This window comes from Octopus sinensis, linkage group LG2 (genome assembly GCF_006345805.1).
Source record: "Octopus sinensis linkage group LG2, ASM634580v1, whole genome shotgun sequence".
Lineage (NCBI taxonomy): Eukaryota > Metazoa > Mollusca > Cephalopoda > Octopoda > Octopodidae > Octopus > Octopus sinensis.
This window is the reverse complement of record NC_042998.1, coordinates 92,245,956-92,262,271: the sequence shown is the minus strand read 5'-3', so window position 1 is coordinate 92,262,271 and position 16,316 is coordinate 92,245,956. Positions and strand designations below refer to the sequence as shown.

General features: G+C 33.4%; 1 protein-coding gene across 6 annotated transcripts in view; it reads right to left on the bottom strand.

The window, feature by feature from the left end:
* The window catches only part of LOC115229261 (myosin light chain kinase, smooth muscle), a 137,444-nt gene that overhangs the window by 49,434 nt on the left and 71,694 nt on the right, over positions 1-16,316 (bottom strand). For all 6 annotated transcript variants that reach the window (XM_036515486.1, XM_029799653.2, XM_029799666.2 and 3 more), the window contains exons 6-7: positions 2,462-2,578; positions 616-810 (exon numbers count right to left, since the gene is read on the bottom strand). In XM_036515486.1, the coding sequence (XP_036371379.1) occupies positions 616-810; positions 2,462-2,578 (312 nt within the window). The remainder of the gene's footprint in view (positions 1-615; positions 811-2,461; positions 2,579-16,316) is intronic.

Here is a 16,316-nt window from a genome sequence, read left to right as displayed (position 1 = left end):
GTAGGATCCATCTAAAAATGCAGTTATAAGTAAATCAAAATATGACAGAAAACTTAATGAAATGCAAAACAAATTTTATGGAAAAGTCCTCAGCAAAATTCTTAATACTCAACAGTGTAGTTTAGTATATTCAAAATTGGAGACTTAAAGAAATGAAATATCTCACTCAAAACTACATTTTTCTGAGTAAGTTAAGCTGTCTATAAACACAATATAATTATCAAACTTGGAATAGTGAAAAAGAGTATAAAAAATGAATTCAAGGCAGTTAAGACAGACACACACACACACACACATATAATATATCATCATCATCATCATCAAAAACAAGCAAAATAACTTTAAAGAAAATACTGATAATGCTTGAGCTAATCATAAAAGAATTAATATTCGAATAGTATATGCCACGGTCCTAAAACCACTTTAATAGCAAATTACAGTAAGAAAATAAGTTCTTTATCTTTGTGTTATATTGTTGCAAAATAAACGAATTAGATCAAATTAATTCAGCATTTCATCAAATCTTTTCACTGCCACCACTCCACTAAAAGAAAAAAAAATACAAACAGAAAATGCAACTCATCTTTCGATAAGCATTTTCGACCACAGACTTACATTGAACAGTAAGAACACAACATGTTTGAACTTCTTCTTTCTTTGATGATATAGCAATACATTCATAACACCCAATAGCATTTGGTGTAACATTCTTTAGTACAAGAACTGCATTAAAGCCATCAAATGTAGATTTGATATCTTGACTTGGAGGCAGTTTATTCCCATCTTTGAACCAATTGACAGAACTTACATCTAAGGAAAAGATAAAATGAAGATTTTGATCATATTATTGAAAGAAATTATAAATAAAAGAAAAGCAATTAAATTAACATTTTGAAGTTTCAAAGTTTTAAAGCCTTTTACTAATCCATAATTTAAACTCAATATAAAAAGGCTGGAAGGAAACATATGATGGCAAAGTATTCACGTACTCTACTAACAAAGTTTCCACTTCTTAAGTAGTCACCATTAAATTTCAATACCCAGTAAGAATATCATATAGCAAGAAAGCAAACAAAAGAAAAACCTCAGTTTAATTTAATTTATTGTTATTCTGTACAATGCATGAGTTTTCTGAGAACACGAAAGAGTTTGTTACCAATAAATTAGCATCTAAAAGTTAGTCAGCTGCTTCTCTTCCTGAAAATGCCAGTATCAGAAACAGGATGAAACATGCCCAGAATGCTACATTGAACTACAAACTACCAAATCATTTCTTTTTTTTCTCCTTCCCAACAAAATAATAATCAACTCTTTTCTAATCGATAACGACTGGTAACTTTTCTAAAGATTAATCAACTTCTCTAACTCTAAATTATCCCACCAGCAAGTTGAAATGAAGGAAGTGTAAAATACAAAGAGAAAATAGATTAGAACCAAGCTATTTTCAACAGGTATTTAAATTATGTTGGTTCCTATGGGCTGCAAGGTATTTAGAATGGTTAAAGAACAGAAAAAGAAATATTGAACAGTTGAGCAAAATACTTAGTTTATATCACAGAAATGTTCCTTATTAGCAAGACTTATTACACTTACTCTTGAAACATGTTCAGGACATTTCTTTCAAAAAGGGAATATGCTTCCTATATTGGAATATATTATAATTATTTGTCATTAATTTCTGTAATCTGTAGAAAAATAGATACAGGGTGTGCTCTGAAATATCTTGTTGCAATCAGGATTTGTTGTAGAGTATTACAATTCTAATGATTCATCATATCTTACTATAATGGGTGTTATGTCTGTCTGTCTATCTCTTTGTCTTTTCCCCTTTTCACGGCCAGTCGGCTGGACCAACCATTATGATATTTTTGGGGATTACAAAGACGGTTGTCAGGAAGGTTTTTAGCATTAAAAAATCAGAAACTATGATTATTTCGTAGATATCAATTTGTGAATTGATAAACTACCTTTGCATCTATTAAAAATTCACTGACCATGAATAACTCTGGATTTTCATCATATAATTCATGGCCCCATTGTAGATACGAAGGGGGGTCGTGAGGACAGTTAATAGCAAAAATAAAATGGATATGGTCAGTTTAAATGCTGGAGAGTTTAAACTCCAAATGTGGTGTGATAAAGCTAACATATTCAATCAATCACTTCAAACTGTCAATAATTACAGTTATTTCTCACATAGACACACAGAAGCAAATTTACACGAATAATTTTTAAATAAGAAATAAACTGTAACAAAATCTTCAAAGGAACAATCTGAAAGAAAATTGTTATGATGCTAATACACTGTGTTATTAATATAATACAGTTGAATTAGTTATTAACATAAAATAGTTTCACACGCACATACACATGTGTGTGTGTGGATGCAACATTCAGATACATTATCAGTGTTGTATCTCTGCAAATTAGAAATTAATGTAGAAAGAAAGGTAATATTTACTTGAAAACTTGCACCTCAATTCAACATTGGTAGCGCCTTCGCTTACATCAATGTCATGCAGTGGGATATCAACTTGAGGCTTCTTGGGAGGCAGTGGAGGTGTTGGCTTATAATCCTCTGGAAATAACAAAGCAAATAAGGGTTTAAACCAAAATATCTTTAAAATGTCTCTAAATATGTTGAAGTAAAGTTAAATAGCTATAAACAGAAGTTGTAGTGTTTTCAACAATGTTCTGTAACAGATCGAATAATCTATATTCTTTTGAAAAGTTGAAGTTAGCAAAAAAACTATCCAATTATCTGAAACAAATTACCTAAACCCCATATTTTATGGATTCTTGACAAGTGGGAAACTGAAACTAACCCCCACAGTGCAGCAAATATTGAAAAGGAACTGGAAATTAAATACACAAAATATTTTATTACTTCTGACTAGCAATAAGATTAGAACACAAGTAATTGAATCAACATCAGTATATTGCTGGTATATATATTTTCAAACTGAAAGGATAAAGGCCAAAGTTGAATACAGAACATACAAAAGACACATTCATATGCTACCCCTTCTTCTCCTCCTCCACAGAACCAAATCTCCACTTGCTTTTTCTCTTTTTCTTTCTTCATCTCCCATCACCTTTCCACCAGTTCTTTTTCCTGATGAAAGACTAAATTCCAAAAACATGAAAGCTCTTTTCTTTCCTTTTAGCTGTTATACTCATCATGCCTTTGTTAAAACTTGTCCCTCTCATTTTGTCTTCATTTTTTGCTCATTACCTATCATGTGTGGTAAGTAGCTTACTTACCAACCACATGGTTCCAGGTTCAGTCCCACTGCGTGGCACCTTGGGTAAGTTTCTTCTACTATAGCCTCAGCCTGACCAAAGCCTTGTGAGTGGATTTGGTAAACGGAAACTGAAAGAAGCCTGCCATATGTATATATATGTGTGTGTGTGTGTGTGTTTGCCCCCCTTCCCCCAACATCACTTAACAACCGATGCTGGTGTGTTTACATCCCTGTAACGTAGCAGTTCGGTAAATAAGACCGATAGAATAAGTACTAGGTTTACAAAGAATAAGTCCTGGGGTCGATTTGCTCGACTAAAGGTGGTGCTCCAGCATGGCTACAGTCAAATGACTGAAACAAGTAAAAGAAAAGAAAGAAAGAAAGAAATTTATGGCTATATAACATCATCTTTGTTCTAACATCCACTTTTCCATGCTTGCATACATTAGATAGAGTTTATTGTGACAGATTTTCTATGGCTTGATGCCTTTACTTTAGTTATTTTTTACCTGTGTCTGAGCTAGGTAATATTTCCCCATAGCTAGATATGTCTTTCTTGCAGAATATTGGAAATGCTTCTGTGACAGTGACATTCATTTACAACTATCAGTATCAAAACAAGGAGACAAACATACAAACACACACACATTTTATATACTCGCATGTGTATATATGTGTGTGTGTACACGCAGGCACACACACACACACACACACACACACACACACACACATACACACACAACAGGATTCTTTCAGTTCTTATTTACTGAATCTACTAACAAGGCTTTGGTCAACCCAAGACAATTGCCTAAGGTGCTACACAGTGGGACTGAACCTGAAACTGTGTGGTTTGGAAGCAAACTTCTTAATCACACAGTCATATAGGAAACCTATAATTAACTTATAATTAAACTAATACAGTCTACTATTAAAATATTAGTTATTTATATGAAGGTAGCTAATTGGGAAAGTTGTCAGAGCAATGAACAGGATTCTTTATGCAATGTGCTATTTGTTTCAACTCTCTCCACTCTGAGTTCAAATCTCACCATGGTCAGCTTTGGCCTTCATCCTTTCAGAGTTGATAAATAAAAGCATCAGTCCAGAACAGTGAACTAGAGTTGTTAAAGCATTAGATATGATATCTTGTGGCATTTGTTCAGGTTCTGACTAGCACCTGCCTTCCCTGGACAACTGCTGGCTTTCCTGTGTCTTGCAGTAAAGCTCTTAAGACTGAACCTGAAACCATGCAGTTACAACACAAACTTTTTAACCACATAACCATGTCTGCACCTGAATAGCAATCTTATATGTTTGACTTACTATATTTGATGTTGTAAAAGATGCATGAGCATATTAGATACAACCCAACTTCGGCAGAGCATTTCCAAGTAAAAAATGATTTTTATTGAATTAAAACATGTAATATTTAAAGCAATCCAAATATAGCAAGCTGGCAGAATTGTTATGTCAGGCAAAATGTTTAGCAGCATTTTGTTCATCTTAAAGTTCTGAGTTCAAATTCCACCGAGATTAATTTTGCTTTACATCCTTTCAGGATTGATAAAATAAATATCAATTGAGCAGCAGGGTCGATGTAATCAGCTTAGTCCCCTCCCACAAACCGGCCAGCCTTGTTCCAAATTTTGAAACAAATATTTACAGCAATCTAGCAATACATTACGAAAGTACTTTGGTTATAGCAAAAAAAAAAAAAAAAAGGCAGTGAAACTAAATAGAAGAGACCATCAGTATTAAAAATAACCTATAATAGTGTCAGAGTCAACATGAACTTATGGGTAGCTCAGCTTCACAAACAGAAGATGGGTGAATTTTTTTGAGACTTATTTTTAAAAAGTGTGTCTTATATGCCATCAAATACGGTACTCTAAAATATTAAATAGTTGAAGAAAGAAACACATTTTATAATAAAAAAGTACAATTAAGGTTTGAAGTATAGTGAGCAAGACACAAAGCCCAACAGAATCTAACCTAAAATTAAATGAAAGGAAACAATTCACCAATATTAATGCCAGAAAGTGTGACACAAAGAAATTCAAAGACTTGACTAATAATAACAAGAAACAGAAATATACAATGTATATGAAATTTTACCCAATAAGTTATTTTTCTGTGCATTAAAAATCTATTTCCAAGAACTTCTATAATAGAGAGAAATACAGAACACGTATAAAATTCTTAACTTTAAAAATACATACAATTCATCCAGTTTATGTCATAAAAACCAAGAAATACAAATATATATATATATAACAGAAAGCATTTTTGCATTGTCAGTTTTCATTTTTAAACAGGTTTATGTCATTTCTGTATTCTGCATTCCAATCCCATGGTTCATAATCATTATCAACAAAATCTATCACATACCTTGCTTTAGATCAACATCAAGATGGAAAAAAAAATCTGTACTCCAATATGTACATACATATACTTCCACAAATAGTTTTAAATAAAGACTCATTGAAAAAAATTGGGTGATATATTCATACAGATATATACAGTTATATTCATAAAATTACTTACAAGTATGTTAATGAGGGGTTTTTTTTTTAATGTAGAATCCAACATTAAGTCAATATAAAATACATTCAGTAGAGTATAAATTTATAATCACTCAACTTTGGCTCTAGATGTGTGTGTGTGTATACATACACCCACATGCATTCTGATATAAAAGAAAACACTGCAAAACTTTTTGATTTTTCTCTCCCCTCTCCCCCCATATATATTATGATGAAAGTAAATATTTGTTTTGAAATGTGAAACAGTTTTATTTCTGTTATTATTTTACCTATTCTTTGTTCCTTCACTTTGAGATTTCTAAAGATTTGTGTGCAAACCACTTTTCACTAACTTTTGTAGTCAATTTTTATCCATTTTATGTAATTTGATTGGGATTTTAGGCATCATAGCTTCCATGAAAAGGAAACAAACATTTGTCACATTCTAAAAAGGAAAAAAATGTATTCAAATCTGAAAGCGTTGTAGAATTTTGTGCCGGAATGCCCAAGTAATCAATAAATGTTTGCAGATTGATAAATCTTTGCATTAGCAGATAGAGAGATTTCATTTACTAACTGTAACATTAATGGTGTGTATCAGAATCTAAAAAAATTTTTAAAGTATGAAAAACAAATTTTAGGTCTATTAAAGAAAACCTAAAATAACTTAAAGCTATAATTGAAGCACCCCAGAGAGCAATCACAAAAAGACAAAATATTAAAATAATAGATGTAACAGGTCTTGATTACAGGGATCAGCTTGAGAAGCTCAAAATATGTTCCTTCCAATGAGTGCTATATTAGTTGTGTGATATGGAAAATATTCCATTGACATTGCCCAAATGATGTCAGCATCAACTTCAAAATTCACTGAAGGCTTGGTCCCTACTGTCATCTGTCCTTTACAAAAATTGTGCATGTTTCACATCACAACATTAAGACAGAACTATTATTCTTTACTACTCTAGGCAAAAGGACTGAAATATTTTGAGGGGAGGGGGCTAGTCATTTAGATTGAACCCCGGTATGCAACTGGTACTTAATTTATCGACCCAGAAAGGATGAAAAGCAAAGTTAATCTCAGTGGAATTTGAACTCAGAACATAAAGACAGATGAAATACCTATTTCTTTACTACCCACAAGGGGCTAAACACAGACAGGACAAACAAGGACAAACGGATTAAGTCGATTATATTGACCCCAGTGCATAATTGGTACTTATTTAATCAACCCCGAAAGGATGAAAGGCAAAGTCTACTTCGGTGGAATTTGAACTCAGAACATAGCAGCAGATGAAATACCGCTAAGCATTTCGTCCAGCATGCTAATGTTTCTGCCAATTCGCCACCTTAAGACAACTATTATTTCAGTTCAATTGGCCCTGCTCTCTCTAACATATGCCAGGATATGTAAAAGAAAAGGATCTTGTAACATTCAAATAAGTTCTTGGATGAATTCCCCCAACAAATTCCAGATAAACCACTTACACCTGGATATACCTCTGCACACAGTAACTCTTTACTCAAATGAGTTATAGTAACCCAAAGTATGAAGCATGTCTGAGCTAATTCTATCTATGAGTATGATATGGTACCATGCTTTTACTAAATTGTTTTCAGTGCCTATGTATCTGAGAGATAATATAAACACTCTCTGAGCCCTCCCACCCTACAAACGACCTGGCAGAACAAACAGGGCATGACAGGAGAGAGGGCTGCACCAGTACTTAGCAGTAATTTCAGCAGAGTAGACTAATGTGAAATTAAGAGTTTTGCCCAAGAACACAATGCGCAACCTAATCCATGTTTTTGAAGCTGCATTTAATAACTGTGAGCCTGACACTGTGGCCATTGGGCCATGTAATACTGAGGCACTACTTTCAAAGACCTAAGTCAATCGCATTGAGTGTAGTTCTTTTTTCAGTCAGGTACCTATTTATTGAATGGTTAAATTATCATTTGACATAAAGGGAGGCAAACACAGTACACCAGTTTACACCAGAATACACACACAAACAACATTCAAATAAACAATACTTTTTTATGGTTTGTAGACATCTTAGCTGTATGACTAAAGATACCTGTATGTGCACACATGATAGGCTACTGAAATTTCTGGTAACCAAATTCCATTTACAAGAAATTGATCAACCAAAGACTACAGTGAAAAGACATAAGTGTCTAAGGTACTGTGTAGTGGAATTTAATCTAGAACCATATCGTTGCAAAGAAGGCTTCTCAACCACACAGCTGGCCTCATGCCAATTAATTTTTTTTTTTCTTTCATGTAAGCACTGATGACCTCAATTTAGAACAAAGTAAAAAATTAAATATGATGCATATATATTTTCAAAGATACAAACAATCCAAATAAAAAGACTGCAACCAAAAATTCAAAACTGAATTTGAGTCAGTTCAAAGATGACTTTTTGTTCAACAAGACTTTGTTACCATATTTAGATGGAAATAACATTTACACCAATTATCTTATATTTGCAGTCAAAATACAGTCATATTTCCTGTGTACCTTTCATCTATATTATCATTGTATGGCCACTGTACATGTATATCTTTGGTCAGGTCAGGTCAGGGATTTCATCACATGCTGGTGACACCTGCTACTAGTATCAGGTGAAAAAGTACTACTTGTTGCATGGTCAGGTGATCAGCTCCTCCACTTGAGTAGTTTACTCCTCTTAAGAGGAGAATGTTTGGACAACCAGCAGGACTAAATGCAAGACCTGCTGAAGGGCAGATGAACTCCTTGTGGGCCAACAGCCAACCAAGATGGGAAGGCAATGGCAAACCACTCCAATATTTTTAATAAAAACGCACTATGAGTGACACTATAGCTTCATCCGATATGGAAGAACTTGCACTTAGTCAAGAAGACTTCCATTGTAATGTCATCAATGCATTGCAGGTGTACAACACATGGCAATGACATGTATATCACTCACTGGTATTAATAACAATGTTCCTATTATACGGATTTATGTTTGTTAGACTCTGGACACAATGTTTTGATAAATGGTAAAGTCTACTGATGAATATTTTAATTATGGACAGATAAATAGATAAATGAAAGACAAAATCAAATCTAGCAGGGCTTGAACTCAAAGCTATGGAATAGAAAACAAAATACTGTGAAGCAGCACTTGCATCATTCTTGTGTCTCTTCATATATCTCTACAAGAATATTAAATAAAGACAATTGAACAAAATAATTATGTAATACAAGACATTTTCACATGCCAAAATAAATCTTTTGAATATGAAGTATTAATCTTGTATTTTAATAACGGGGAAAATACTTTAACAAGGAACAAATGACAGTAATAATTTTAAATAAAAATAAAATGACAGGAAAACATAAAAATTAGAATCATGACATTACATTGAAAACACACAAATGTTGGACTAACGAAACTAAAAGCAACACACCAGACGCAATAATCAATACAATGATCACGAATACCTACAGTTGGAAATGAATAATAGCTATAATAATTAGTATAATTATCTGCACTGTTATTTATTGTTTGTTTGTGTATATGTAAGTATAATTTATATATATATATATATATATATATATATATAAAATACAGTGTACATTTAAACACATTCCATCATAGGAATCCATTATGCTAGAAAGAATAGTTAAAGTCCAAACCACTAATTATTACCCTAATATTATTTATTATATATATATATATATATATATTCAGACATACAGAAAGAGAGAGAATTAGAAACTATGGTAAAAAATAAAATGTGTGAGATGTCCATGAGAGTCCTGAATTGGTCTGTCATGACCCATCCTCCCATGCCAGCATGGAAAGTGGATTCTCCATTTACATATCTCTAATTGCATGCATGTCATTATCAACAGCATTTTATGGTTGTTTCTTTGTGTTGGCATGACTTGAAATAGTTTGCTTCAACACAATGCTTATCTCCTTCATGAGGTTTGAAACTCCGGGTTCAAACCTCACCAAATCTTCCCATGACCTTCTTAATCTGTTTTCTACTATATGGCAAACAGCCGAGTTGAAAGAACACTCTGCAACCAGCTGAGAGACCGACAGTTTGTATCCAGTCAGCAGTACTGCATTAAGACCATGATTCAAAATCACCTAATCTATAAGAAACAAAACCACAAGTAAAAATACAAACAAATTATCATGGGACTTGTTATTTTGCAGTGCTGAGTTCTCTACAACCTATAGATCCAAGTGAATCACACTTAAACTTGAGTTGCTCAAGCATCTAAGACTGCCTCTATTCTTTGATTCTGCCTCCTGTAGTTCAAACTACAATTAGTACATTATTATGGTTTTTGTGCAACAACTGATTCTACATTAACCCTTAAATGACAGGCATCATCAATTGATATTTCATTAGAGAACAGTGGATGACATCAATTGATGTTTCAAAAATTTTAGACAGATACAACGATTATCAATTGACACCCAGGCATATCTTTTGTCAAATGCACCTAAACATAAATGGCCCATATCGAGGGGAAAAATCAAGTTGCAAATGAATATTTATGCAGCAATAAAAGAAATTTTTACTGACTTTCCTTCATTAGATGAAGAATATGATAAAGATGATACTCTAGATAGCACAGTGCAAAAGAAAGTGATGCTTCGACTAACTCTGAGTTGAAAAAGTGCATCAATTTTACTCAATTTTTACATTCGTTTGATAACAGGAGAGTCCCAAATCAATTTATACTCAAATGATTTTATTGCCCTTTTGTCTTTATTTTTTTTATAATAAAAGAGATTTAAAATATTTTCATAGTTTTTGTACTTATATAAAGTAAAAAGAAGTATAAAAATTGCCATTAAGAAAAACAAGGTATTTTTTACTTTTTGCTTGTTCGGCACAAGCATTCATGCAAACCTTTTCTCTCTATTTAAGGGTTATGCTCATTATGACATCCACTACATGATGTCCTTAGCTATGATGAATAACCATTGTGTGTGCGTGTGTGTGTGTGTGTGATCTCAATTTTAAGTAAACAAAATTGTTTACATATTATAAAACTATTTTATTATAAATCTAAAAAAATATTAGCTCATTAGTATGCAAAAGCAAAAGGATTATTAGAAAAATTCTAAGAGATATTAAGTTGTTTCTCATGGGAGGTATGCAATGTCCTTTAATTGAATTAAAAGAAGGGACAGGGATGAACATCAAGACAACTACAACAAAAATATTACAACCAGCACTTACTTCTAAGAATATTATGCTAATATTGTTCCACGGTAACTGTTCAACTATTTGTTCTGAAACATTATACATAATATTTGAAAATTGGATCCATGTATCCACATTTTAGGTACAGCTCACTCACTCACATAATCCATGAATGGAAGATGGATGGATATTTTAGAATATTGTTTTTAAATATAAAAAAAAACATGTGAATTAATCTGAGTATAGAATAATGTTTTCCTAGTTTTATAGGTGAGAGGTCAATCATTAAATTAAAAACCATTTAATTACAAGTCATATGCCATTTTGGCACATTACCACAAAATCAATTCTCCTGCAAATTCTGATTGAAACCAAGAAATAAAAAAAAAACTAGTACAGACCGTTAGTGATTAAATATGAATTCTACAGACAAAACAGTCAACATATATCTTAATTATTGCAACTCCAATGATATTCAGATTTTTTTCTTTTGCTCTTTTTTTTTATATAATAAATATTTTAAGAGATTATATGATAGGGGTCTATTAAAAATATGAAAAGCACAAGACAATCAGATTACACATAGCTATAAAATAAACATTATCATGCTAACTACTCAAAACTTACCAAGATTCAAATTACATAGTGAAGTAGGAAAATATTTATCATGTGAATCAATATGAAATAGACAATACATTGAAACAACTGTAAAACAAATATATCACATAATATGAGGTATAGTTGTTTTAGGAAGTAATATGAGTCAGCTACAATTGATATTGAGTTTCTATAAATGTATTAGAGCTAAGCGCTAAGAAATGTTAGTGAGGTCATCCATCATCATTTCAATGTCCACTTTTCTATACTTGCAGGGTTTGGACAGAATTCATTGGGGAAGATTTTCTACAGCTAGATGCCCTTCCTGTCACCAACCCTTACTCATTTCCAAGCAAGGTAATATTTCCCCATGACCAGATGTTTTCATGGAAGATTGAAAATGAAGGACAGTGCTTGCATAACAACAGTGACACTCATTTACAATTATTGTGTGGCTATCAAGAAAAGGAGACAGTAACATATGCATGCACAACACACTTGTGTGCATATCTGTATGCATGAAGAGTTTCTTTCAGTTTCCCTCTAGCAAATCCACTCATAAGGCTTTGGTTGGGTCAGAGTTAGTTAAAAACACCTGCCCCAGTGAGACAGAACCAAAAACTATGCAGCTGGGACGAAAACTTCTTACTACATAGCCAGGCTGACAGCTTAGTAGTGTTTACACAAATCAAATTTTGTATCATAAATGAGCCCATGAAGAAAGTATTAAGAGTTATTCTCAAGTCTCCTCAAATCACTGACCACCAGTAAACATTTTACAATGTAGTTCTATAATGAATGTGCCTCCAAATAAAAATAGGATTGTCAGAGCAGGAATGTCTTTGTTCAGCTGACTGAAGGCTAACCACCAAACAACAAACCAAGTGAAATGCATACAATGGGGAACAAAGTGAACAGTGAAATATACTCACTGAAAGCCAACTCAATGACATCTACCCAGAATGTGAAACCACGATTTTAGTGTTTTTGTACCAATATGCAAAATCAATATAAAAGAAATTTATAAGAGCCTAGTGAAGAGTGAGCCTAGTGAAGAGTGAACCTACATTTTCTTTGTTGATGGCTTGGGTAATCCACATTACTCTCTAAGGATGATAGGGCCAGTTTCCCAGTTTCTCTGGGGTATATATTCCTTCCTGGACAGGATACCAGTCTATCAGAGGATTACTCACTTAACAATCTGAATGGACGGGAGCAATGTTTTGCTCAAGAAGACAACACATTGCCCAGTCCAGGAATCAAAACCACAATCTTATGATTATGAGTACAACAACCTAACCACTAAGTCATGCACCTCCACTATTTGTTGATGGCTTGGTGTAATTTATCATTCATTATTTTACATCAATTTTTCCATACTAGCAAGGGTTATATGAATATAATGTATTATTTGAGCAATATTTTACAACTGGGTGCCCTTTCTATCATTAACCATTTCCTGTTTTCAAGTAAGAGGTCTCTTACACCATACATATTCGAAAGTGTAGAGCCAGCAGATGATTTATAAACAGGGACATGGCAATAAACTTTACCACACAATGGATTTTATTTTCATGCGAAGTGGATGGGATATAAATACTAGCATGCACACACACATAACAGGCTTCATACAGTTTCCATCTATCAAATTTACACAAAAGGCATTGACTGACCCTGAGCTACAGGAGAATCACTTGCCCAAAGTGCTGTGCAGTGGGACTGAATCCAAAACATGGTGAATGAGAAGCAAACTTCTTAACTACATTTTTAAAAGATGTATAAAACCAACACAGGAGATACTGAGACAGAAAAATCAAAATATTACTCAGAACAAAAGTAAACTTTGAAGTATACTTGTATTTTTTAAACATTTTTTATAGGTTAGTCATGAGAGGAAGCTCTGTGCCTATGATTCTTTTCAGAGTTTCAGAAACAGGTGGGAAGATGTTCTCTTTCAGGCCTAAGTTCTAAACCAAATACTTTGCAATGGGGTGTAATCAATTAAAAGTATCCATATGTATGAAGAGAGATAAAGTGACATAAAAATATTGTTTTATGTTTTACATAGCCCTGAGGTTAAAAAGTTCACTTCACAACCACATACTTCTAAAGTCGCCTTGGGGGTTACCAATACCATCTTGAGTTGAAGTTCATAGACAGAAAATGCAGAAAACCAGTGCACGCACATGCACACACACATTACTGGTGTATCCCATCTTTAGAATAGATACACAGCATCTCCATGTTATAAGAGGCAACAAAGAGGGTTGGTCACAGGAAGGACATCTGGTTACTAAACACTACCTCAAAAACAAAAAAAATTGTCCAACCCATGCCAGCATGGAAAAGTCAATGTAAAAATTTTGATGGTGATGACGTATGTCTATATAAAATTTGATGTGTCTTTGAAAAGTGTAACTGATGTTGAGTCAATTGCTAAGTTATTAGCAATTTGACAAATACAGATCAAAAAGCTAAATACCAGACTAAGACTGGGGTCCATACCAGGATAATTACCCCACTAGGACAATTCTCCCCACCCATGACAACTACCCCCTAGGACAATTACCACCCCACCAGGGGTAGATGTCCTAGACCCACTGAGGTCGATGGGATCAGCTTAACCCTTGAAAGGAAGTCCATTGACTGAAAAGGAGGATATTAAATGCATGTCTTTTCACTTATTATGTCAAGTTACATTAGTCACTGATAAACAATTTCTAGATCAAAACATACTGGAAGTAAAGCTGGCAAAAATGAAATTCCTATGAGCTACTAGTAAGGTTCGAATATACAGATATATTTAGAGAGGAGTGTCAAAGAGTGAAGTTTAGAACAGAACTATATTTAGGGAAGTATGTCAAAGAAATATGGTGTAACATTACAATGGGAGATATATTTAGTGAAGAGTGACAACATAAGTAAGACTTTATTAGACTTTTATTTTTCATACATCTGTGTTGGAAAGGAACACAGCAAACAGAAATATTTAAGAAATGTGATAATAATGAAATTGGGTAAGAAAATCACATGAGAATATTACATGGCTGATGATGCAAATGAAATAAGTGCCTAGTGTAACTAGATTACAGAGAAAGGGAAACTTCTAAAACAGAACTATAAAGATATTCTATCTGGAGTCCACCTGTTTAAAAGATTTATATATAGAATAGAGATGTGGGAATAAAGCAAAAATTTACAAAATATACTGAAACAGCTATTTGACTGTCAGCGATTGTTGTGGAAAGTATTTATTAAAGAATAGTAGTGTTCAAACCAGACTAACCATGGGAACTTGAAGAAAAATAACTGTTGAATATTAATGATAATATTAGCAAGAGAAATAATGAGGAGAGTGATCATTGTAGTGGTGGTGATGGTGGTACTAATGTTGATAATGATGTTGATGAAGTAGGAGGCATTTGAGGTGGCAACAGAGAGAGAAGAGCAACAGTAATACTTTCTTAACATTGACAAAAGGTTATTTTGGGAAAAGTATAACAACTGAATCAAACACATTACTTATATTTTATGAACAGCAAAAGAAAAGAAAAGAAGTAAAGATGACAGCAGAAGGTTATTTGACTGCAGAATGATACAGAACTATACAAGACACCATAAATATATATATTGTCAGTGAATTAAATTTATTTTACTATAATGAAATTTGTTTTTGGCTGTAGACAACAGATTACAAACTACAAGTCTAACAAGCAGATTTGGTACATGAACAGATAAGGAACTGAGTGGCTTTGAAATTATAAATGATAATAGAAAGGAAAAGAAAAGAATTGATGCTTATATAAAAAAAAACTAAAATTATATAGGCTCACTATATGCTCCATCAATAAAGGACCTACTGTTTTATTTTCTTTCCTATTAAATTTGTTTAAACTATGCACTAAAAATACTCTGTATGTCTTTGGGTATGCCAACAGCAACCTATGTCTGCGGAAATCTTAACTTGTATCTCATACTTGTTTCAGTTATTAGACTGTGGCCATGCTGCAGCACTGACTTGAAAATTTTTAGTCAAATGAATCAACCCCAGTACTTGTTTTTTTATTTTTTAATAAGCTTGGTACTGCTTTATTTTGCCAAACTACTAAATTAGAGATGTAAACACACAAACACAGTTGTCAAGCAGTGGAGGGGACAAACAATAGCACAAACACAAGCACACACACACAATGGACTTCTTCAGTTTCCATCTACCAAATTCAATCACGAGTCCAGCTGGCCTGGGGTTGTAGCAGAAGATACTTTCCCAGGTGACCATGCAATAGGACTGATCCCTAAGCCATGTGGTTGGGAAGCAAACTTCTAACCACACAGCCATGCTTGCTATGACAAAAAAAAAATAAACAGCAGAATCTATAAAAGCTCAGACGATTTTTACAGACATTACCTTGGGACCACACTAAAAATTTCTTGGCACACCCTAACTGAAGGAGTCTTGGAAAGATTCAGGCTGAAATAACTTGGCATCAAAGAGAAGATAGCAGAAGATTTTTGGCTATGTGCTTCGCATGCCCATGAACAGGCCACTGAAGGTTTCTGTTGAGTAGAAACCAGAAAGTAAGAGGACATATGATGTGAGGCAGATCTGTTGTGACCTAGTTGAGGAACAAAGAAGAGGACCTAGCAGATATGGGCCCAGCCTAGAAGCAGACTCTTAATAGAACTCATGATCATACTGAGTGGAGATTCTCTTGTTGCCCCATGATAAGGAGGAGGAACTAAG